The 25,791-nt window shown below is 33.6% G+C and overlaps 2 protein-coding genes across 2 annotated transcripts; both read left to right on the forward strand.

Moving 5' to 3' along the window:
• Window positions 1-3,295: 3,295 nt before the first annotated feature.
• On the forward strand, window positions 3,296-7,330 carry LOC120342636 (microprocessor complex subunit DGCR8-like). Its single transcript, XM_039411554.2, has 2 exons — window positions 3,296-3,848; window positions 4,513-7,330. The coding sequence occupies exons 1-2, from the start codon at window positions 3,668-3,670 to the stop codon at window positions 6,180-6,182; spliced, it is 1,851 nt and encodes a 616-aa protein (XP_039267488.2). The 5' UTR covers window positions 3,296-3,667; the 3' UTR covers window positions 6,183-7,330.
• On the forward strand, window positions 7,298-23,604 carry LOC120342609 (serine/threonine-protein kinase OSR1-like). Its single transcript, XM_039411525.2, has 16 exons — window positions 7,298-7,496; window positions 9,390-9,499; window positions 9,913-10,021; window positions 10,418-10,571; window positions 12,024-12,189; window positions 12,596-12,700; window positions 13,439-13,572; window positions 15,620-15,734; window positions 16,535-16,639; window positions 17,092-17,229; window positions 17,583-17,661; window positions 17,862-18,050; window positions 18,319-18,351; window positions 18,871-19,207; window positions 19,630-19,751; window positions 20,165-23,604. The coding sequence occupies exons 1-16, from the start codon at window positions 7,427-7,429 to the stop codon at window positions 20,311-20,313; spliced, it is 2,115 nt and encodes a 704-aa protein (XP_039267459.2). The 5' UTR covers window positions 7,298-7,426; the 3' UTR covers window positions 20,314-23,604.
• The last annotated feature ends 2,187 nt before the right edge of the window (window positions 23,605-25,791 follow it).

Raw genomic sequence — 25,791 nt, forward strand, 5'->3', positions numbered from 1 at the left:
AACTCTCAAATTGTCAAAGAAAGTTAGAGATAATTAGTATATATGTTGTGTATTTAGTCTTATTATTTTCACCGATGATTTGGATTATTTATCACTTTGGGGTGTGGTTCCCAGGCTGTGCGTAGCGAAATATCAATCTTTAAAAAATTATCATTTACCCGCCTCGAAAAGTTTACATGAAATGATCAAATCCGTTGAAAACGTACGACTGGAAATCTGACCGCGTTATGATAGTTTATGTGCGCATACAACATTAAGTATCGCATTTATTGAATATATATATTATTAGGCTTTTCACTGTCGTAGGGATTATTATGACAAAATTATGCGCTTCAGAAGTGTGTGTACCAATGTGGAGGTAACTAATTTTGTTCGCCTACTTTACATCAAGTTGTGTAAATGTAAAGGGACTGAAACCTATGGGCAGTGGGTATGTTCACTTGGCTAACACAGACAGTCCCCGAACTCGTCATGTAACTAAAATAAGGAAAATCGGAAATAAATTGTGGCCTAACCCTAACTTGGTACACACACAACGGGAGTACCTATTATTAAGCTTTTCACCGTCGTAATTCAGTATTATAAAAAATTCGAATAACCAATGGAATAATTTTGTATGTCAAGTCGCCTAGCCTTGTGCGACAAAGTCCCCGGGTGCACCTTCAAGTACTACACTAGATAAAGTTATAGGGTATCCTCAGGGAACACCTTTCTTCGAATTCGTTACATAAGATGCACTAACTCTAAAAGGTCAGTTTGGTAAGAAATGGTTGTTTATTTCTTGGTTTCCTCACAGGCAATATATGATTCCCAACAGATTTAAAAACCTACACAATGCTGAATGCAGCATTTACTGACAGTACTTTCCCCGACAAAGATGAGTCAAATCATAGTCAGAAAGTTCTCCCTATCAAACATGGTCAAGTTACAATCGTACTTGGGCCAGTAAGCAAAATTTATTTACCATACTAAACTGTGTGAAAAAATTATTTCCCTACTGGACAGTTATTAATATAAAGGTACACACTGAATTCCCTTCCTTGCTTACGATTTTTATTGTGGCCCAGTACGATGTGCTTTTCATTTGATGATTTCCACATGTCTGCTATGTGCTTTAATCAGTAAATCATTTTACATACCGGGAATTTTCACTATTACGGTAGTAACTCAAAACTTTTAAGGTGTTTACTACAAATTGGCTGTTGTTGACGTCTTAATGGGCCAATAGAAAATAACGCATTCGAATCCTCTTACACTCATTGTCTAGTTTGGATAGGGAGCAAACATGTAGTCACTTGCACAAACAACTCAATGAACCTACAATGTTACTCGTGTTAGCGAAATGATTGTTGACTGTTGGTCCATTTCGTTTCCATCAACTTATTTGTTTTCATACTTTCTGAATAATCACTGACGAATTCCACTGTGTAGTGAAACGCATTGATTTGAACGCACCGAAAGCAGCAACCTCATGAACCCATATAAATAAATTGCCGGCGTCAAACTTATTTAACTATGATTTGTGGTAAGTGATGAATACAACTGAAGTTGATCATTTTCCCAGGAGACATAGAAACGTCAATCTTTTAATCATAGTGAACTCAGCAGTAACTGCCTCCAAGTTCAATTGTGTGATTTCAAAAAAATATCTTTATAGTGCTGGTATAGTTATTTATCATATTTAAATATTCAGTAGTCGAAGATTGAAAAGTTTTCTGAAATTCCTCTATATTCAATTGCTTTCAAAAGTGATCTTACACACTTGGCTGAAAAATCGTCACCACGTCGGTTTTCCGCCGGTTGATTTTGGCCAGAAAGCCAGTCTGCTTCAAAGCTTACTATCGCCATCTCGAGTCAGCATTATTTGTTGCATCCGTAAATATTCGTGTACGAACTTCATCTTGAATGATGGCCTACCGTACATTCACCATGTACACGCCAGTAGGGTTGGATTTCGTCTCTCTATCATTATTGTTATCATTTTTTCGTGGTATAAACTTTAACGTTAAATCTAGCTAATCGTACGGCATATATTCCATCATTTTGTTTGTTAGGATAATATTTACATATTTATCCCGGTTCCTTATTTCCAAGCCGCACCACCCGTTCCAGGCACTACCTCAGAGAACACTTCAGTATCAAACTCAGTAATTATTAGGCTACTATGATGATTGAAATGGCTAATTTTGAGATCTCGTGTGAAATAATCTTGTTTGACCTTTTTGATGAATTAATCCGACTCACTAGATTGGCATATCCCCCTGATGAAAGCCAGACAAATCCAGAGATATGCAATTTTTTCTGAATCTTGAATTATTTAGATGGATACAATCAGTTAACACTAGAGTTAGGCACGTTTCCATACGACCATATCTCATTCTCATCGTATAAATACACATGTCTTGTTGAATATTTGTCAACTTTATATTGGTACCATTTCAATGTGTTCATATCTCTGTCTACCAATTTTGGCCCAGCTTGCACGATCCAACACCAAACAGCTATACGCGTCATTGTAGTCACTTTTCGGATATTATGCTTCTCAATCTGATCACCAAAGACAACTTTGTCACAATCACCATAACGGCTATTATCATTTCCAAATATCCTCACGAGGGGACTGCAATATAATTGCGTTGGGATTCAGATTGATCAATTTTACTTAGTGGGGGTACTACACACACGCTGTATAAAATGAAGGCTATCAACTTAAATACGGATAATTTCGTCCAATCAAAGTGAAAATATTTGGATGAAATTGGAAACGATTTATTCTCCGCTCTCCAGTCTGTTTGTACATGTGTAGTACCATATTTACGGTAGTACACGTTTCTCAGGCCAGCATTCCGTTATAGTTTGCTTTTGTACGTATATATTTTAAACACTCCTCGCAGGCTTCATCGGGTTTAGCATCGAGAGGCCATATGTTTAGGCGCTTTTATCGGCTCCCCCCCCCTCTCCCGGGATAAATATGTAAATTTTATTATATAGTTATTACAGGAGAAAAGAAGAGCATAATAATATGCCGATGTAAAGCCAGCTCTCCAAACCCCATATATCGAACGTAGGTGGGGACGGGCATTTCATTTCCTCGCTTTTTCATGGTTCATCTGTAGGTAGGTATAAGATTGGCGAGTGATGACGAAACATGCTTTCGGATGGCTGCGACCTGGTTTATAGGATATTGCATTGGTTAGGTTACATATGCGTGACTTAGTGGATTGGCACGCATTACAATTGATAACGCGATGAAATATGCTTTCGGAAATTGTATCGTACACTCAGAGTCAGTATGTGTGAATGTGAGTCATCTAACTCTTATCAACGGGCTAGTGCTATTTTCATTCCAACTTCGACTGACTAACTTGCGGTGCAATATTCTGATATTATAATAATAGTGTTACTGTGATAGAATAATGCTGTAATAGCAGAATAACCATGGCAGTTTTAAACTTGTCTGCCTGTCCCTTAGTCTGTTAGTTGTCGCTTTTTGGTGTAATTATTACGGTACGGTATACCATGCTATTGGATAAAGCAACATGCTGACGATGCAGTTCATTATGCCTTTCCAAGTGGCATAATTGCACTGCATCTGAAAACATGCTGCTGTCAGTCTTCAATATTTTTATATAAAATTTAACCCCAGTTCTTGAGAATTTTAAGTGAAATGTCTGATGTAATACAAAATGACAATGGACCCGAGGTGAAAAATGGGTCAGGTTTGGAAGAAGAAGTTGAAATTAAAAAAGAATCCGTGCATGATGACGTTGAAATGATGGATGATTCTGATCATGATGACGAGGAATATGAAGATGAAGAACTTCATGAAACTGAGAATAACGTAGCAGGTCAATATTTGAATAATTTAAAAATTATTTAGTGATTTTATATATGATTATAACAATATCTTTTGCTTTTTTATAAAATTGAAGTTTCAGGGTTTTGTGCAATATTATAATGAAAATTAAAATATCAAATAATTTCTGAATTGTGTTGTATTCAACTATAATAATATACTTCCATGTTATGTCGTTTGGCATCATCTACTGCTGTACCAAAATGAACCCCTCTCATCAATCGCAGTTGAACTATTCGATCAATTTATTGACCTATGGTAAATTGTACTACAGTACTATGTTTCTCGAGCACATGAAAACAACTAGAATCTAAATTTATGAAATTCATATTGTTTTTCAACAATGGTACCGGTAATCGAATATTATTACTTCATTTTTAATTACATTTAAACTTCAAATTTATATTAGATCTGTTTATTGAAAAGTTGTTCAGTGCCACTCACAGAGTTAGGATTTAATTGTCTGTTTGTATTGGGGCTTCATGGGCTCCTAAATAGGTTGTTCTATAAAAATTATTTTATGATAATCGTCTGATATATCTCGGTTTTTTCATGATTATTGTGAATCTGCTCAAATGCAATTTAATTTTTGATAAACTACTGAATATGGTTGTCCTGGTAATGTTTTTTGATCTGATTTTTGTATTCGGTTACAGATGGACAATTGCCAAGTAGCAACCTAAACAATAGTGAAGATGCCAACGGAGAAAATCAACCTGAAGGATTGCTGGGTTACAAATACAAAACTGTGCTCAAACATGTTTCCCCGAAGGCATCAACAGAGCCGTTACCCGAGGGATGGGTAGTTCTAACTCATACAACTGGTATCCCGTTATATTTACACAAGAAGACTAAAGTTGTTACATTATCGAGACCGTTCACTTTGCTGCATGGTTTTGTAGGGAAACATAAAATAAGACTTCAAAGTATACCGTGTCTATATTATAAAAAAAATTTAGAAAAATTAAACGAATTGAAAAGTAATGTAGAATCACAGATTCAGAATTCGAACGAAGACACTGAGCAGGAAGATTTGGTAAAAGGAAAGCAGGAGCAGAATGCTAACGGAGATACAGCTTCAGATGACAAAAGTCAACTTGATGGTGTCTCTCAACCTAAAGTTATTCTTCACGATCAAAGCGACATGTGCATTGAAGACAAAGAATTAAAAGAATATTTAGAAAAACGTTTTGTATTTGAAACATTAAAAATACCACGATTTAAAAAGTGGTCACAACGTCGAGACTTTACACGAAATATGCGAAGAAAAAAATTGGAAGAAAATGATGAAAATGATTCTTCAAAAGATGTAGATGCTGATACCGGAAAACCCGGGTCCGGAAAACTTATCACGTTAACAGTTGAGCAAGAGGTAGGCCCTGATGGTACAACCAGAAATCGAAAATTCGTTTTAAATACTAACGGAAAACCAATGGTTTGCATTCTTCATGAATATGCACAAAGAGTTTTGAAAGTGCAGCCCAATTATATTTTCAACACTCGGGAAGATTCTGCCGAACCATTTGAAACAGTGATCAAGCTGAATGGAAAAGTATATGGAACAGCAGTTGCGATTAATAAAAAGACAGCCAAAAATAAAGCCGCTCTTGCTACTCTAGAAATGCTTATACCAGGATTTAAAGGACAAGTAGAAGGCGCTGCTGAAACTCCAGATATGGCATATTTCAATGACGTTTTGATTACCGATTCCAGAGTCTACGAGTTATGTATACATACTGGACAGTTACTTCCATACCAAATGCTTACTGAGTGCTTGAAACGAAACCAAGGCGTCACAGACACAACAGTAAGTTACGACGTACAGCAGGGAAAAAGAAGATCGTTAAATTATACTATGAAATGCGGAATACACGTTGTCAGCGGAGTCGCTAAAAACAAGAAAATTGGAAAACAAATGGCTGCTCAACAAATCTTACAATTACTACACCCTGAAATAAAAACATGGATGGAATTGATTACCTTATACGGAGCTTCACTCGCCCAAGAACGAGCTCGAAGAAAACGAGAGGAACAGGAGATTTTTGATCTCAAACAAAGACGAGGAAATATAGTCGAAGAGAAGCAGGAAGAACCAAGTACGAGTAAACAACAACAGAAAAGCGAAGATTCTCTCGAACCTAACCCAGAATTGCTCGCTAAATTACAAGAAATGATGTTTAAATTAGAATCGGATAGAGGGAAGAGGAAAGCTGATAATGATAATGCATTGACAGCGAAAAAAGCAAAATTGACGCCAATGGAAGCAGCAGTTGCAGCGGGGAAAGGAATGCTTAATATACCAATAGAAATGGATTTGAGTAAATAATTTTGAGTAAAAACAATCATATAACTTTCAAAATGTTGCATTTATGGCTATTTACTTAGTAAATAGATTCATATTAGTTAAACAGAATATTGTACTATGTAGCCTACTTCTTATGCTCAGAAATTTTGTGATGGGGGTTTTAGTGAAGTATTGGGTGCTTATTTCATAACTCGATCTCCTAGTTTCAACAGTATATTGTAATGAATTCATTTTAAACTCTGTCGAAGTAGAGTATTTTAGCAATTATAGGTCCTCATGTATCGAACATGTTTCACCGAACCTATGAATCTGATTTTACAATGGTGTAGGCTAAATTTTTCACCGTCAAGAAAAAAAGGATTTTTATGAAAATATTATATAAAACGCTCTTTTCAGTATGCATGGCATAAATTATTGACTGACAGCTCCATAACTCCTTGCTGTTTTCTTGGAATATATGCGAACGTTTCAGATTTGTTGATTTTTTTACTTAATCGTTCCATATTTTTAGGTATTGCAAACTTATCATTGATAATGGCTTTTTTCGAATGAGGATCCGTAATCATGTCTTTTTATTTCTATGTATGTGAATAATGTGATTATTTGTTTTCTATTCAAACCGACTTGAAATAGAGATGTCTGTATTTGAAAATTTATTTTCTCAAATTTCTGCCTTGCAATATTTTCAACGATTTTGAAATCAAATCAAATTTTACTCAGAAAATAGTGCAAATTTTTCAAGGAAATAATAATAATTTCGAATAAAAGATTTTTTCAAATACTGTGTAAATCTATATAGAAAGAATGATTTGCTCGTATTCAAGGAAATTTCACTGAAAATAAAGAAATTTAATGATCTAAATTTCCAATAAATGCCTTCTTCACACAAGACTAATTTCAAATTTTAATTGCACTGTTCATTTTTAAACCCGAGTACAATACAGTAAGAATATCCTGAGTTACTGAGGTAATTGGTTTTTCATGAAGATTGCCAAATTAAGAATGCTATTTATAAATTTTTCTTCAAAATGAAATAAGATGGGCTAATTACATTACATACTGTAATTTACATCTTAAGGCCTAGCTATTTCAATAAATTTCATTTTGCTATTTTTTCTATGTGCTACTGTGGCTTAGCTGTTCACTTAATGTCACTTTGTATTTTGAAGCATTGCTATAATTAGTGTAAGGAAGAGTTAGATTTTGCACGTCTGAAGTGCAGGGAAGAGATTCTCTTGATTGTTGTTTGGTTGTTGTTGTTGTTAATGGCCTCAACGAAAGAAGAAATTCCATGGCCTATCAGCAAAGATGAGTACGAATTGCAAGAAGTTATTGGTGAGTAAATATATTTATGATTGTCTATAATCCAGGGTTATCAACTTGGGGTAAATTTACCCTAGGGACAGGGGGCAAGCACATGACCAAATGTGGTCATTGACCAGAGAGCAGTTTGCAATGTTGTTGTTTTGTTGCGCAATGTATGTTGTTATGCCTTTACTAGAGACGGGCTATTTATTTCACCGGGCGTCAATTTATACTCATGGTATATTTACCGTATTTAATCTTATTATTCTCAAATATTTTTCATGTTTAATGTATCGAATCCTTCAATTTGATCAAATGACAATTCATTTTCAACAGTTGTCAATAGAGGCACCTGAGATGTTAGTATCAGATAATATTAAATCTTATATTCGAGTAATATACCTATCAACTTATGGTATGTGCAACATTCTAGCACATATTATATTTTCAAAAAGGCATATATCTTCAAGAGTGTAGCTATCATGACAATTCCTTATATTTAGAAGCCATAATCTACCTTTTTGCAAGTGTTTATTATTTTATGCTCATGTCTACAAGTGAAATGTATTGATCAAACAATTTTATTTTATATAAGCTTATTTCATATTTCAAATCATCAAATCAGACTTCAGCATTCCTATTTTGAGTGTTATATATTGGATCTCGTCTCCTTAGAACATTTTGTATAATGATTTATGCCAGATGCTAGTATTGATGGCCTTGCCTATCACTATAACAAGCTTTAGGAACTAGTTTAGATATCTGCGGTCAATCATATCTTTATGTTTCGCTGTCAGGACATATAATTAAATACTAGTATTGAATAATGATTATATCATGTTTATTCATCCTTGAAGTCTGTCTTTGTTTTAAGCTGGTATTTATGTTAATATTATTTCGAGTCTTATCGCAGCCTTAAGTTCTTTTTCCTGTTCGATTTTAGTTTATGTGTATTTGATGGCCACAAGTTGGTTTGATATAAAAAGTTACTGCTTACAATCTTTTAATAAGTTGTTTCAATGCAAATGTTACTAAGAATATGCTTGATAGATACATAACTTCATATTTAATTAAAGCCATATGATTTTTAAATAGACCATAATAATTGATTGAAACTCTTAAACTTCGTCATATAGTAGTTATTAGTTATCTTAGGTATGTCTTATTATCATAAGTATCGATTACGGTATGTCTTAATCAGTTTGACTGCAACAAGGTTATGTATGTTGAATTGAAAAAGTGATTCCACAAATTTAGATTGTCTTTTTACTTGTCTGTTAGTTGAAGTTTTAATTTTGAGCAAATTTGTGTGTAATAAATATGAAATATAGCACTTTTAGTTTGATTGATTATCTGTCCAACAATTCATAAATTTAATGTCAAATTTTAAAATTTGACAAAATTTTTCATATATCATATTTTTTAATACATAATGAATGAATGTGGTGTAAAGCATTCAAAATCAACTGACTGGACTTGAAAAATAAAAGCTATTTTCAAGGATGGCCGAAGGCCAAAGCTGAAAAATTTACTATTAAAAATACATTCTGAAATATGATTTTCAAATATGGAATATCAAATATATTCTAAACAAAGTCACATTCTTTGAATGGATTATTGTTTTGTTAATTAAAAATAGATGTATATTATGGAGAAAAACATTTTTTATTCGATTTTCAATTTTTACAGTGTCTGAAGTTGATTGTACCTTTGTCTGATCTTCAAGTATCAAATGCTTAAAATGATTAATTTTCGAATGGAACTATTCTAAATTATTCATATAATCGAGAATTTTCCACGGTATATGTAAAAATAACCGATTTCGAATCTATCCGCTTCGTTTTGAATCCTTGCCTTTGTGTATAAAAATATATTCTTGAATCTTTGTTTTATTCATGCTTATATTTTAAAGTCTCGTTGTAGGTCATGGAGCGACCGCAGTGGTGCAGGCTGCATACTGTATACCGAGGAAGGAAATGTGTGCGATTAAAAGAATCCAACTAGAACAAACCAATCAGGATGATGACCTTCTTGTGAGTTACTTTTGATTTTAGTTTGATCTAGATACGTTAATTGCCATAATCATAGTCATAGATAGATGCATGGAAACAAAAAACAATATTTTTTTTATCATAAATTACATATTGCTTTGTTTATTCAACTACTCACTCACAAGTTATTAATATGCTTGCATAGCCTGTTTTGGAGTCAAACATTTCATAAATATTAATATAAGATTCAGATGATCTAAATTGAAATTACGGTAGATGCATTATAAGCACACTTTGGTGTGTGATGACTGTAGCTAAAAGCTAAAATATTCATCTCTATGTTAGATATTTCTAACAAATTGATTAATACTAACTTAACTTTTATACTTTTTCTACGCTTTCGCTAGAGTTTTGCTATAATAAATATATGAAAATATTATATTTATGCATTCCAGAAAGAAATTCAAGCAATGAGTCAGTGTAACCATCCTAATCTCGTCACATTTTATCGAGCGATTGTTGTAAGAAGTGAAGTTTGGCTCGTAATGAAATTACTAGCCAGAGGTAAGATTCATATTTATTATCACTTTTATTATGAACGGTATATTAGTTTAACGCAACCTAATGATTTTAGTAATAATACTATATTCTGAAATTGGGGTCAGATTATTACTAAATTTTGCTAAAAATTGAGATATCTTGTGATTTTTTGTGCAATTAAACCAATTTCACTCTAAAGCCAACAAACGAAAGCAAAAGCATAAATGAATTATAGTAATCATGATCAATTTACCTTACATTGATGTAACAATAATTTAATAATATGACATCGCGAATGATACCTATTGGAGGCCTTGGCTTGTTAACCCCAGTGAACTGTCTGTGGCCCCCTAGAGAGTCAGGAGCGCAGTTTGGTTACATTTTTATTCTTGCTTAAATCTGCTTGTTTGTGAATTTCAGGGTCAGTTCTGGACATTATAAAACACAAAGAGCAAATAGCAGCAAATGATGTGGATCCGAGAGCAGGTTTACTTGAAGAAGGTATAATTGCAACCATTCTACGGGAAACATTGAAAGGACTGGAATACCTTCATAAAAATGGCCAAATTCATAGGTATGTATCTAATGTATGTACAATGGTTGTTGTGGAGGTACAATTTTACAAACTTTCTGTGTGAGCCAGCATTTGCTTAATAAAATCACTTTTTTCGAATATGATGGATATTTCAAATATTTCCAAACTGGCTTAGTATCACATGTTTTGTATATGCCTTTTTTTTAATAGAAAATCATTTGATTACATGCTTGATTAGACCAAATTATAAAATATCTGCTCTGGGAAAAGCAATTCTTCTTTTTGTATGTTTTATTGATTTATTTAAAGATGTTTTCACACAATAATAGCATGGAAATGTCACTTCAACAATGAAGTATTGATCCAATTATCAATACCTTGTCAGAAACGATGGCTTATTATTGTTATGAACAAGTTAGGTGTGGCTTCCCATACAGGTCCATGAATTAAAGAAAAACTAGTTGTAATAAACTATGATATTTTTTGCTACCATTATTCTTTGTATGGTGATTGATTGTCTCTTACCTCTTGTTTGTCATGAGATGGACGGTCCTATGAATCCGATACTGCTATTTTACTTTAAATTTTGCTGTTGTTTCCTAATTCACGGGAGCACTTTTTATGAAATATGGGAACACTTTATTCCATCATTCTTGTCCGACTCTGCCACACATGTTTGTCGATCTTTTCAGTACATTTTGTGCTCATGAGCTGAGGCTTCGTATCTATGCGCAACTTCCATATCCATATATTTGAGCATTGTTATCTTATATTCAGTTAATAAATAAATACTTTTGTGTGGATAAAATGGACATTGTTTTCAATATAGAAGTTAGCTATAGATTGGCCTAATGGTAATATTTGTCGCTCCATTAATAAGATTGCTATTTTTTTTTGTGGTTTCTAAGGCTTTGAACACACTAACACAGTTTTTATACTCTAACTTTTCTTCTGACGAAAATCTGACTTTCTTTAATTAACATGAAGTTACTAATACCGATAAAACATAATTTTTATTTGAAAAACTTTAATAAGGTCAAGTAATAGTCTGGTCCGTTATGTCATTTTTACGTCATGTGCTGCTATTTAAAAAATAATCGACGTCCCCTGGGATAGAGTTAAAAAGTCAAACCAATTATCAGAAAAGTCAAATTTATATGGCATTAGACATGGTGACAATGACCTGATGGTATGAACCAGAGCTAAAAATTAGTAAATATGAATCTCTCATGTCTGAGAGAGTGTACTTATTAAATAAAACAACGTAACTATCCCCATTCCAAATATCTTCGTCCTTTTATTTGCTGTTGGCTCATTTCGAAACATTTGGAATTCTATGTGAACTTAGGAAACAAAACAGAATAAAAGCAGTTAATAACATGTTCCCGCAACTTCTGGATATAGTTATCAGCGCCACAGCGATTCTGAAAATTCCAGTGTTCCACATCTTATATATGCCGTTCAATAACAGACAAATTTCATTATTTTCAGAGATGTGAAAGCTGGTAATATACTTCTTGGTGAAGATGGCATGGTTCAGCTCGCTGATTTTGGCGTTAGCTCATTTCTAGCAACGACTGGAGATATTGTACGAGATCGGGCAAGACATACATTTGTTGGCACGCCTTGCTGGATGGCACCTGAAGTTATGGAACAGGTATTGTACGTTATGTAACTTAAGTTCATTCAAAATTATTATCAAATGAGTATTTTGGCAAATTAGGTATAAGCTCATATGAAAGCACTTTGTTAGCCGGTAGAGTGATTGTCCAAAATTGTTCTAAAAAAATTGCATAACAGTTTAGTTTAGTTAAATTAATAAAAAATGTGTTGTGAAATTTTTTTGAGAATTTACAGATTTCAATTCACTGTTTTTCAGCAAAATAGGGGTTGATATGATCTTGAAGAAAAGAGATTTATTTTGAATACAAACACTAAATGTAGGCATATGATATAACATTTTTTTTTGCTTAACTGAGATAAGCACAGTTTGTTTAGGTTGTTTCCAATCTATAAGTCCCATTCATATATTGTAGATGTTTTATTTTGTTCGTATTCAACAGGCATCAAGTGGATATGACTTTAAAGCAGATGTATGGAGTTTTGGAATCACTGCTATCGAATTGGCAACTGGAAAAGCACCTTATCATAAATATCCACCCATGAAGGTATTATCGTTGCTGGATTTTTATTCCTGACTCATTTTTATACTTTTACTTACTGTCTTACTTTTTTAAAAAAGGCAAGGAGCTACTACTATTTTTGTAATCACTGGAATTTTTTCAGTTCAACATTTCGAATCAATTTGAAAACCTGTGAACTGCATTCTAATAACAGTAACACTTTCATTGTTTTTTTCTGTGAACCATAAAATATAGAAATCCATTCAAATCATTGTTTATTCTAATTTTTCTGCATTCTCGTTATTCTCATTAATGTATATTGAATTGACTTCCTATTGGATCCTATTTGTCTCTGACCAAGGACGAAGGGGTTTAGCAAAGGAAAAGTCATCTTGATTACATCTAATTACATTGAAATTACACTAGTTTTAACTGTATTTCTTGGATGAAACAGAAATTTTTCATTTAAAGTATGACCCTACCTTCATATTACTTGCATACATCACATAAATTTCAAACGTCATATAGATAAATATTTTTATTTTCGTTAAAATATGGAAGATATATTTATAGTATATTTTATTGATTTGAATTTAATATGTACTATTTGCCCTTTAAATATTGACTTTCAATATGATTTATTGCGCAATAATAGGTACTGTAATATATGAAATATTCTCTAGTGTGCAAGCGAATTTTATACTGCAGTAAATTTCTAGTCAGCCAACATGAAATGTCAAGTCACTGTAAATATGTTATATGTATGTATGTTTGCTTGTCTAGGTACTCATGTTGACATTACAAAATGACCCGCCGACTCTCGAAACTTCCGTCGAAGATAAAAATAACCTGAAAAAATATGGAAAACAATTTCGGAAAATGATTGAAAGTTGTTTACAAAAAGATCCTTCTAAAAGGTATTTCAGACAGTAACTCATAACTAATTAATTTGGAGATTTAAGTGTAAACGAATTTTAAATTTAGTGCTACACTATCAGTCCTATAATCTATCTTAAAAACTCATATACCGTAACTATTGTACAGCGTTTCGAAAATTTGCAATTTTTTGTGTTTTTTTTTTTCAGAATTATAATTTTTTTCTGTAAAATTTCTATAACAATAATTTTATTCATAATATTCAAATAAAAATCGATATAAAGATATGGTTTTACATTTTGGCATTTGCCGTATATTTCATAAGCAGCAATTTTTTTGCAATCTCTTTTGTTCAATAACATGTTTTTTGCTCCCCATCACTTATATAATTCCATCTACAAACCGAACATTGTGTGACATGCTATTCCATATCTCATTCATAATATAACATCATTTTATTGTGTTGTTGATGTCGACGATGTCAACGCTCAATATAGCAATATGTTTCTGCATGAGTGAATGTGTTTTTATATCCCAAGAAATAAGGATGAAAGAATCTATTTTTTTTGTTGTTGTGGCATCTACAGTTTTGGAATTATTGGTATTAATAAAATTCATAATTTTGATATAGTACTTTAAAATTATCTATTGCATGTATTTGCAGCCACAAATCTTGCCAGTGTGTTGTAAGATTGCCTACATTATTATTGTGTGTGCTACATATCATTACAGCGCCAAATCCCCTCTAAGTATTATAGCTTCTTATATAGTGCTATTTTCAAGGAGAATCATAATTAGTATATTCATATAGGCCTATATAGTATGAATAACCAACCTTTCACTAGTAATTTCGATGGATTCAGTAAAGGTCGTCATTTTTGACTTTTGGAATTTCCGTAATATGTATTTTTTCGTGTCTTGTGAATTTGAGGCCTCGCATGAAGTTATAGAAATTTTTAAGATCCTATATTACCAGCACTGTTGTCTTTTTACTGTTAGGCTCGTTGTCTGGAATTTTCGATAAATAGGTTTATGTAAACAAGGCCATATTTATTCTGAGTTGTCCTTATTTTCATGTCTCTGTTTGAACTGCGAAATATTTGTCTGGAATTTGCATTCAGGTTTTATGAGTTTTCTATATTTTACGCAAGCGAACAAAAAGGTAAAAAATAGTCAAATTTAATGTTGGAATGACAATATTAAAAATCTTTTTTTGAAGAACTTTGCTCAAAGCAAGTTCATGCTCACTCACTCAGAAATAAAGGAGACTGATCTCTGAGATAAGTTACGGGCGATCACTGAGGTGCCAAGAACTATTGAGATTATGAATGCAGAATTGCGCAATAGTAAACACCGATGAACACAAAGACTTTTTTGAAGAAATGAATATTTTTTTAAAAAAATCAGTCATATCATAAATTATCATTGTTCCATATTGATAACATGATCATATAGTTTTGATATGGTCCACATACTGTCCTCACAAAAGCACACAAGGAATAAATTTAGGTAATTTTTTCACAAAGATATATCTTTTGTACTGTAAAATCATTGTCATTTCAAACATATGGCTTAGTAGGCATTACTATAATTCCTCTATTGTTCAGGGCACTGATAAACACAATACAATGAAAATAATTTCGGTCTTTTTTTTATCCGTGTTATTGGTATTATTTTAATATTCTATTAATAATAAAGGCCTAAAAATCAATAACAGTGATGTCAGTTTTATATTTTATGGACATGGATTAGATTATTCTATTAAGCATGTCTTCAGACAAGCATTAGATTTGTCAATTTGGGACAAAAATCCTAATTTTTACACTACACAAAGTGCCCCAAAAAAAAAGCCCAGGTCTTTTGGAACCTACTAGAGAGAACGTAACTTTTTTACTGGATTACGTAACTTTTGGGTACAACCATGCACAAACAGAAGTTCTATTGTTAATAAATTTCCTTCATTTTCTTATCTTATTTAAGAAATTTTGGGGTTATTTTTTTAGGTTGACCTGTTCCCTGAATCGCAACAAGATTTTCTAGCTTATATTTATTTATGTATGCTTCATAAAATATTATAATTTATTTCAGGCCTACTGCAACACAACTTCTGAAAGATCCATTTTTTAAAAAATCAAAACCGAAAGATTATCTCGTACAAAACTTACTTGCTACTGCACCTACATTAAAACAACGGGGTAAAAAGGTATGGTTACTTAGTTTGATTCATTTTAAAAGTAAACTTGATTAGCATTGATATAGAAAACATAATGGTAGCTGTAGAAACTGCAGTTTTATTAAAATGTATTCATCTCAAAATCAGTTTTCGCATCGTGTGTAGCACGTTTATGAGCATGAGTGCGAATCTGGTAGCCATTGAATATAGGAATTAATGAAAATTTCCACTTTTTTTCGTGCATTCTTCTAAATCGTGCATTAAATAAGCAGTAACTAAAGGCTGAAATTTACCTTCTTGGCAACTTCGGTATGTTATTAATGAAAAGCCGTAGCATTTTCATTTTATACTCCCCAAGGGTGACATAACTCATGGCATGACAATGACATGCTCCCAGTTTATACCTGGCCTGGAACATTAACCCCGGAACTGCAGCTGATGCCCCAAACAATTTTCAAGGAGAACATTCTCAATGTGCTCTCGCCCAGAAATAAAGGAGAACACATTCTGCTCGGCCACCGAAAGGCCAACAGTCACAGAAACGATAGAGAAGTATGGGTGTGCCATTCGCGACAGTAAATGTCGATTTAATAGGAGACTTGAGACAGTTTGGATCAATACAATCAGGAAAACAGATATTACCGTAGTTAGTGAACTCCAAATAATTAAATTTATTGGAGAAAACCTTGACATAAAAATTATAGCGTTTTATCAAAGATTTAATTTCTTACTTATATTAACTTGTGGATTTTAAAGGAAAAAGCAATGGTATTTTACTCTTTAATAGTTTTGATATTTTTTCAAAAATATGGTTTCTATTATATTCTCAGCCAAGAAGGGTTCCAGGATCAAGTGGAAGATTGCATAAAACTCCAGATGGTGACTGGGAATGGAGTGATGAAGAAATGATGGCTTATGATAGAAAAGCAGAAGAGGTACTGCATTTAAATTTTTTGCTAAAATATTTCGAAATTAATGAAATATTTACCAGTAGTTATTTGAATTTGTTATGGCATCAACATAATTATGTTCAGTGCTCAGAGCACTAGGCCATTTAACAGGACTCCTATAATATGTGTACCAGGTTAGGGTTGGGGCATAATTTTATTCCGATTTTCCTTATTTTAGTTTTATTACAAGTTCGAGGACTGTCTGTAAGTGAATATACTCCCTGCCCATAGGCTTCCGTCCCTTTACACAACTTCATGTGAAATAGGCGAACAAAATTTGTTACCTCCATATTAGTACACATACTTCTAGGGCGCCCATTTAACAGTGAGTGCAGTTATGCTTGATAATTTGTCCATAATCCAACTAATAATACTAGTCTTCAACGGTTTTATGCAACAGTCAATAATATTTATTTACAAATTGTCTTATATTTTAGGCGCGACCTGATAGATCAAAGACTAATAACAGCGCACCTGACATTGTTGATGGTCCAGCACGAACAACAGCAAATGAACAAAACCAAGCTAATGGAGGAGACCAATCAAAATTACCTCCCAGTAGAGAAAATTCACAGGTACATTTTCAATTAATGTTATTCGTAGATTAATTTAACACAAAACTGATAACATTTGTGCAAGGAAGCTGTTTTCCGCTGGCACAGTTCTATAACGTCAACCTAAATAACTTATGTGTAAGAGGGATGCAGGCTTTTTTCACAAAACAGCTAGACGGTTAACGATTCCTCCACCTCCAAGTCTATGCATCTGAAACAATATCCGGTTGAGTAATCCCATATCTGATGTGGGCAGGTAATCGGACGAGAGGCCGTCATTCGCTATATGGTTAAACCTCATCAGCCTTCCTCTCTTTTTGTGAGCAAAATCATTATATAACAAAAAGGAAAATAGCCATGATTCATATTTTTAGGGGACATTGAGCACAACTCTAACACAGCCACCTAATAATATGCAACAACCACAGCAGTTGCCACCATCTTCACAACAAGGTTGGTTATATTATCTTGATTTTTTACACTTTATTCCCATAATCAGGCATCTGATGTCAGGGGAAACGCACACCAGACCCTTAACTTCAAACGTTGAAGCACATCTTCGACAATTATGTTTCTGTCAAAATTTTGACAGCCGACTCGAAACTGATAACAGTTTTTTACAATGTAACATTTTTTGTTATTCTGTATATTAGGGGACCAATTGCCTGCTGTGGTTCCTCCAGTTGGAAGTGCTGAAGGATACATTGCTGCTGCACCCAGATACATAACAGAAGATGGGAATATGATTCCACCCACTCAACAGCCGCAGATGGTTTATCTTGCAACTCCACAAGGACATCCGATGATGATGCCTCACCCTGCTGCTATCCCCGTCCCACAAGGTAGTTCACATTTTTTTTTTTGGTTCGGGTTAATAAAATAAAAAGGTTTTATTCTACTAAAGTATTTCATATATCGGTAGTTCTCAAATTTTTCTAAAGCTCACGTCACTTTTTTTCCAGTGGTACTAATCTCAAACACCAGGTAGAAATTTTGACTTTGTTGATATTGAATTGCGATAAGGAAAAGAATTATAGCCAAGAATGAATCTACTGAATTTGCTATCTCCATTCAATTTTTTGCTTATAAACATTATATTTTTGTTGTTAGGTTATCCACCAGGCTATATACCAGTGCCTCAAGGTAAGTTCTGTTGATTGTCATTATTTGACTTTATATGCTTCAACTCTGGTGTCTTGAATAACTCTTCGTATTTTAGTATTTGCCTGTAACTTTGCTCGGAAACTAGTCACCTTTACCTCTTGAGTGAGTTCTGACTTCAGAGAAGTTCCAGTCAAATTTTTTTTTAGATGTAAATTATATTTCCATGGCAAATAATATTATCAAGTGTATTTATCAAAATCTCAGTATGGCCCGACCTAATATTGTGTGTTATTGCAGATTGCTTTGTTTATTTATGACCAACAATAATTCAGGCTGTCTTTAAACTGAACTTCCGAAACTGCGTGTCCGAAGCATTAGTATACTGCTTGTTGTACTTGAAACATTATTTGACACTAGATGTTTACAGTCCAATAAATTATGCTATTTTTGACTGTTATTGCAGTAAAAATTGTGATTTCAAGAATTCTGAATTTTAATGTCTTTAGGCCTCCTTATTTTATCTATTTAATTTTCATACTTTATTTACATATTATCCAGGAAATCTCGTAACCACCTTTGTCGATCCAAACACAAACCAAATAATGTATATGACGGCAGCACCACCAACGAGTTTGAACTTACCCCAACAACCAGCCCACCCCATTATGGTGACCCGTGCTCCAGCCGCTGTCCCATCAATTCCGCAAAATGCAGCACCTATCAATGTGGCAGCCACACAACCGGCCCCACAACAACTAGTCTCACCAACCAATCCAGTCGTTGCGTTACCCACTATGCCTGCGCCGACAACGAATGCGACTGCTGCCCCACAGGAACAAGAAAAAGTTCAAAAAACTGAAAACCCAAAGCCAATGAACTTTGTTTTACGCTTAAGGTTAGAGAAATGAGTAGTTTTTTTTTGTAAATGACATAATTTTCAATGATATTTTTATGCGACTTTATTTTCTACAACGTTTCCTACTAACAAGGCTCTCTACTAGTGGTCTCATGTGTAATGAGTCGCTACTTTTGGAGGGACAGGATTGGCATCATCTACCCATTTTATTAATCCATGGATACCCATGGATAATGAGGGGAGCATGCGGTTTGAATCTTAGACCTGTAAACTCTAACGCCAATATAGTTAATCAAATGTTCTGAGCCATCGTGACCACCTCGACCTATCTATTCATTTATTTATGTATTTTGTGTTATATGTGGTACTTGTACTACATTTTCTTCAGAATTTTTGTTGAGGAAAAAACTTCTCATATTGTGAATTGAAGTCATTTGATTGCTACTTTTGTATTTTTTCAGGAATTCTGAAAATGTTCTGAACGATATCAAATTTGCTTTTACACCTGGTAAAGATACACCCGATGGAATATCACATGAAATGGTCAGTGCAGGACTAGTTGATGGAAAAGATGTTATTATTGGTCAGTATTCTCAGATTCACTTGGGAAACGTATATTAGAAATAAAGTTTGATTTTTATGTTCTGTTCTTACTTTGCCTGTTTTTTGGGTTGTTTATATTTTATGAAATATTTATTGTATGAATTCACTGTGATTTGCTTATATTACTACAGTGAACATGGCTCATTTCCATGTTTGAAAAAAGGATTTCAGAAAATATTTGGAATAGTATATTCATTGGTGTTGGTCACACTTCGTTTAAACATTTGATCTTTGAACTGCAACACCCATTGTGTCAAAGCTCACTGTCTCATCATGCCACAGTTTCCTATTTCAATGACACATGAATTATTATAGATGTTCTTCAACTTGTAGAACTTTTGATTTCAAAGGTGTCAATTATACTATACCGTCAATTATAACTTATTTTTTCAGTTGCTGCTAATCTTCGGAAAATTATCGACGGCCACCCTGAATTGAGTAACGTAGTATTCGGACTTCATCCAGGCACGATGCCACCTAATAAACTGCCTGAGGAAGGAAATCTTATAGGATTCGCTCAATTAAGCATTGTCGACACATAACCTGAATATAGATCAGCATGAGGTCTTCTGCGCTTGCCCACTTTTACCTAATTATATATACAAAAACACGTATTTAATTAATATTATAGACACAAAAATATATTAAAAATGCATGTGTCAAATGCCAAGATGTTTGTTGTATACTTCGTAAAGAATCTAATCATTTATGGATTCTTGGTGGATGTACACACGAACCCAGTCATATATATGACAATTCTGTTGGTTTTAACGCTATGGGTTACTGATCTTCTGGAGTTGTCCACCACATACAGATAAGTTGCGTAGTTGTGATTAACATAATAACAACAACAGATATGCGGTTATGCGATTTTCTGTATTGGCGTTTCATCCAAATATCACCTTTAGTGTGTTAATCGTTTAAGAATCATTTGTGACACTATAACAACAATTATGGAAAAACAGCTGCTATTAATAGGTCGATTTCAAAGTTAATCCTCTTCAACCAATTAATATCACTTATTTGCAATAAAAATAATTTTTGTTAAATTTTCCATGAGCAATAGTAAGGCATAAGGTTTCTTCAGTGAACCATCTGATTTGTTGGTGATTATAGCATTTTGTTTTCGTGAGCGCACAATTTCTTTGCAATAATAAGCTTCTTTTCTTTTATAACATGTAGTCAATTCTATGGAATTCACTTTAATAGGTTTGTAGATTGTATGAAATATTGGGTAGCTTAGAAATCAAAAATTAGTTTGTGACACATGAGTGAAGTATGATTTAAACGGTATTGCCTGTATTCTTTTTTTGTTAATCCCATGACATATTTCCAAAATAAATAATGCGATATGATTTTTATATTTATGTCAGAGGATAGGAAAACTGATAATACGACATAATCGTTATGATGACCCTTGACACACTCATATTATTTGCTTTCGAAAAAAAAATCAAAGATATTGGTTAATTCATTGACTTACACCCTCCGTCATCTATGTCAAAATGGATTTTAGTAAAATCGAGTTCCTCCGAATATCAGTAGCATTGCATGTTGTGGAACTGCCCTAAGAATCACACTTTCCAAATGGCCTCTACGAAGAAGGACAATCAGTCGCGCTTGGTACTAAATATCCATCACTATTCTAATCGTTCACTGATTTTTTTTCGATCCAAGTGTATTCTCTCCCATTTGCTGAAAATGGTCTCCATTGAGCTACTTATTCAACAAGAAAATTCTTTGAGTTATTCCATTTTTTGGCTACTTTTGCGTGATTCTTTTCGTTTTTTATTAAGATTTATTTTATTCAGTTTTGTTCATTCTTCTAATTTCTATTTGATTTGAAACAAATTAAATTGTCAAGAGGTCAAATTAGTTGTTTTTAAATTATATTTATTGCAATTGTTCCATTAATTTGTTCAAATATCTACTAATAATAATATTGCAACAATACTGTTCTGTGATATGATTAAGGTTTTTGTCATCATTATGTCATTATGTATGCACTTTTGAAGATAATGGGGAATGCTTTCTGATACAATGTGAACTGATGGCCGGTGAAGGAAATTCTTACTGTCTTAATATTTAGAAGATTTCCAACTAAAAACTTGTCAGTTTACACAATAAAATTGGCATGAATAAAAATCTGCTGCTAATTGAATTAAGGCACGTTCATCGTCATTGATCAGCGTGGCGTGCTGAATGGCTCAAAGTCTTTCATAGAATATAAGGAACACAGATTTGAAATATTATTACTTCTTTAGGTACTAAATACTATCACAAGTTTCAAATACAAAATAAAAACATTGGCTCTGTGATGTGAAAACTCATTTCTTTTTTTTTTATTCAAGTTCAAAACCAAATGATACTAGCCTCTGATCAAAGTTATGAAATGCCATTAGCTACTGAAACTATATAGGATTACAGTGGTCCATTACTCTTGAGTTGGCTCGAAAAAATTCTGTTTCTGACATAATATGATTAGTGCTACAAAAATTTTGGTGTTGCAATCATTTTTAGGTTTCAACTCGCAGCTCTGAGAATTCTGCTGAAAACGACCCACTGAATATTTTGCCCTAGTGTGAATGCACAGTTACTTGTTAGATATCATATCCTCTGCCGATGGCATTCTGTGTGTGTTATCTATATGTATGTCTGGTTAAGAATCTTGCATATATTATATTACAAAGACAAATTCTGTGGTAAATGATTAGCATAATATGGGTCTTCGCCAATAATACTTTTTCATCTTGAATGGCATAATTGTAATTATCTTGTCTGGCGAATAGGTACTCTTTAGCTTGGAAGTTTTAGTTGTGCTGTTGAACTGCTACTAATTTTCAAGGTTCCTGTATCGCTCTCTCAATCTTTAAGTGCAAATTTTACCACTTTAGTTGTAAAGCAATAATCTTATTATATTTTGATTTGGAGAAAAATAATTGAATCTTTAGTTTGACGAGTTCAACAATTTGTGTAGTTGCCAGTGTTGCCACATTTATTATGGTAGTAAGTGATACGTTTCGCGATTTGCATCGTGTCGCATGGTAATGGTGAGGTTAAGTCAGCTGAGGTTTGACTAAGTGGATTGAATAGACACGAGAGACTCTCTTTTTCGCCGGTGCGTTTTTTAAAGGCTAAGGTACTGCCTACCTTGCTGTCTCGATTTGCTCGACTTCTGGCTATTTTTCGAATCACGAGGTCATTGTCATTGCTTTACGTTGTGCTGGCTCAGAGGTATGTTAGGGATACGCTCGCCACCGAATCTCTCATTACCCTGCGTGGTTTCGAATCCCGTGGAGGATAATTATGTGAAATATATTGCTGGACTCCTGGCCGCCGTAGGATGGTTCACTAACGACTGTGGCTTTCTCTACCACCGAGTCCATGCATCTGAAACAAATAACTGGCTAAATAATCCCATACCCGGCATGGACCGGTGACCAGAAGAGAGGCCGTGGTTCGCCATATGGTTAGGCCGTTTTATTCGGCTTTCCTCTCCCCCGGGATAAATATGCAAATCCTGACCCACGAATCTCATCTGAGTGCCTGGCGGCCTACACGCTATTATACCATTGTACGAAGCAAACTCCAGCAGCATCTAATCCTCTGTGGTCATAAATTTTTCCCTCCGACCCCCGGCACGGTGTCATTTCAAAATCAGACTCGTTGTCAACGCCGCATCGACAAATATAAAGTTAATATGATGAAATTTTGGCTTTGTGCTTTGGAATAACGAAATTTCGACAATGTTCATGATTTATTCTGCTATTTGGGGGAAGTGAACACGTGTTTTTTTATTTCACTTACTTTCCTTTATTTCTGTTCATTTGTTTGTTTTGTTTTAACGGAATGTAGAAATAGAATTCCTTACAAATCTGACAATTATGTTGTCGATGAACATTACGACTACCGTGACGTGTGAGCCTGAATTTTTCAGTATATAAGTCTTGCATTCGGACTTTTTTCACTCCAAATCTTAAAAGTAAAATTCGGTTTTGACAGCTTCAACCAGATATGGTTACCGATAGCCCCACCTCGTGTTTTATCATAAAAATTTAAGCGAGGAGCTATGATCGCAAGTACTTGAAGTTAAGATTCGTGATTAGATTGAAGGATTGCGCATAAGATTTCCTACTCTATTGCCAACCCCTAAAAAAGTATAGATGGTTCACGTCAAAATATTCTAGACAAATATGATCAGGAAACCGCTCAGCTCAGAGACTTAATTTATAAACAATAAAAGTCTTCCCTTTTTTCAAATTCATACTTGATTGCACATGGCCATGCTATCTACTTTAGTGTGACTTGACGACTACCGTTTAATGACTTCAGCATCTCATGCCCTCAGGCAATGTCAAAACGCCACCAAAAAATTTGATCTTTGACTCGGTGCCAGTATGTACTGTTACACCAGGCAACAGTTACAGAGTCGTATGGCTGCGAGTGAAGAGTTTCATAAATTAAATTAGCGTCTTTTGCGATTAAAGAAGCTCGCGATTCTTTAATTCTAGTGCAATAAAGTTCTTGTGGCAAACAAAACTCCGGTCAAAATTGCGAAAACAAACATTGGTTGTTTGATAGAAATAATTGTAAAGTGTCAAATGCTTTTAAAATTGCTAATACTGTTCGCGATTATCTGTAAAAAATTTTTTTGTTAATTTCATGATATATTTTCAAAATGAATAATGCGATATGTTTTTCACATTTATGCCAGTGGAGAGGAAAACTGATAATACGACATAAACGTTATGATGACTTTTGACACACTCATATTTTTTGCTTTAAAAAAATCAAAGAACTTGTGTAATTCATTGACTTATACCCTCCGTCATCTATGTCAAAATGAATTTTAGTAAGATCATGTTCCTCTGAACACAGTAGCATTGTATGTTATAGAACTGCCCTAAGAATCAAGACTTTCCAAATAGCCTCCACGAAGAAGGACAATCAGTCGCGATTTGTACTAAATATCCATCACTATTCTAATTGTTCACTGATTTTTTTCCCAATTAAAGTGTATTCTCTCCCATTTGCTGAAAATGGCCAAGGAAAATCGTCGCCATTGGGAACCCACTTATTCAACCAAAAAATTCTTTTGAGTTATTCGATTTTTTGGCTACTTTTGCGTGATTCTTTTCGTTTTTTATTGAGATTTATTTTATTCAGTTTTGTTCATTCTTCTAATTTCTATTTGATTTGAAACAAATTAAATTGTCAAGAGGTCAAATTAGTTGTTTTTAAATTATATTTATTGCAATTGTTCCATTAATTTGTTCAAATATCTACTAATAATATTGCAACAATACTGTTCTGTGATATGATTAAGATTTTTGTTATCATTAGTATGCACTTTTGAAGATAATGGGGAATGCTTTCTGACACAATGTGAACTGATGGCCGGTGAAGGAAATTCTTACTGTCTTAATATTTAGAAGATTTTCAACTGAAAACCTGTCAGTTTACACAATAAAATTGGCATGAATAAAACTCTGCTGCTAATTGAATTAAGGCACGTTCACCATCATTGATCAGCATGGCGTGCTGAATGGCTCAAAGTCTTTCATAGAATATAAGGAACACAGATTTGAAATATTGTTACTTCTTTAGGTACTTAACACTATCACAAGTTTCAAATACAAAATAAAAACATTGGCTCTATGATGTGAAAACTCATCTCCCTTTTTTTTTATTCAAGTTCAAAACCAAATGATACTAGTCTCTGATCAAAGTTATGAAATGCCATTAGCTACTGAAACTATATAGAATTACAGTGGTCCATTACTCTTGAGTTGGCTCGGAAAAAATTCTGACGTTTCTGACATAATATGATTAGTGCTACAAAAATTTTGGGTTTCAACTCGCAGCTCTGAGAATTCTGCTAAAACGACCCACTGAATATTTTGCCCTAGTGTGAATGCACAGTTACTTGTTAGATATCCTCTGTCAATGGCATTCTGTGTGTGTTATCTATATGTGTGTCTGGTTAAGAATCTTGCATATATTATATTACAAAGACAAAT

The sequence above is a fragment of the Styela clava genome, chromosome 1, assembly GCF_964204865.1.
Source record: "Styela clava chromosome 1, kaStyClav1.hap1.2, whole genome shotgun sequence".
Taxonomy (NCBI): Eukaryota; Metazoa; Chordata; class Ascidiacea; order Stolidobranchia; family Styelidae; genus Styela; species Styela clava.

What these genes read in the sequence shown, in the direction of transcription:
- LOC120342609 (XM_039411525.2), top strand. Translation starts at nt 7,427, where the DNA reads ATGGCCTCAACGAAAGAAGAAATTCCATGGCCTATCAGCAAAGATGAG. An exon ending in CCAGTAGAGAAAATTCACAG is followed by an intron (nt 17,230 to 17,582) that starts GTACATTTTCAA and finishes TCATATTTTTAG; the next exon opens with GGGACATTGAGCACAACTCT. An exon ending in AACTTTGTTTTACGCTTAAG is followed by an intron (nt 19,208 to 19,629) that starts GTTAGAGAAATG and finishes GTATTTTTTCAG; the next exon opens with GAATTCTGAAAATGTTCTGA.
- LOC120342636 (XM_039411554.2), top strand. Translation starts at nt 3,668, where the DNA reads ATGTCTGATGTAATACAAAATGACAATGGACCCGAGGTGAAAAATGGG. An exon ending in AACTGAGAATAACGTAGCAG is followed by an intron (nt 3,849 to 4,512) that starts GTCAATATTTGA and finishes ATTCGGTTACAG; the next exon opens with ATGGACAATTGCCAAGTAGC.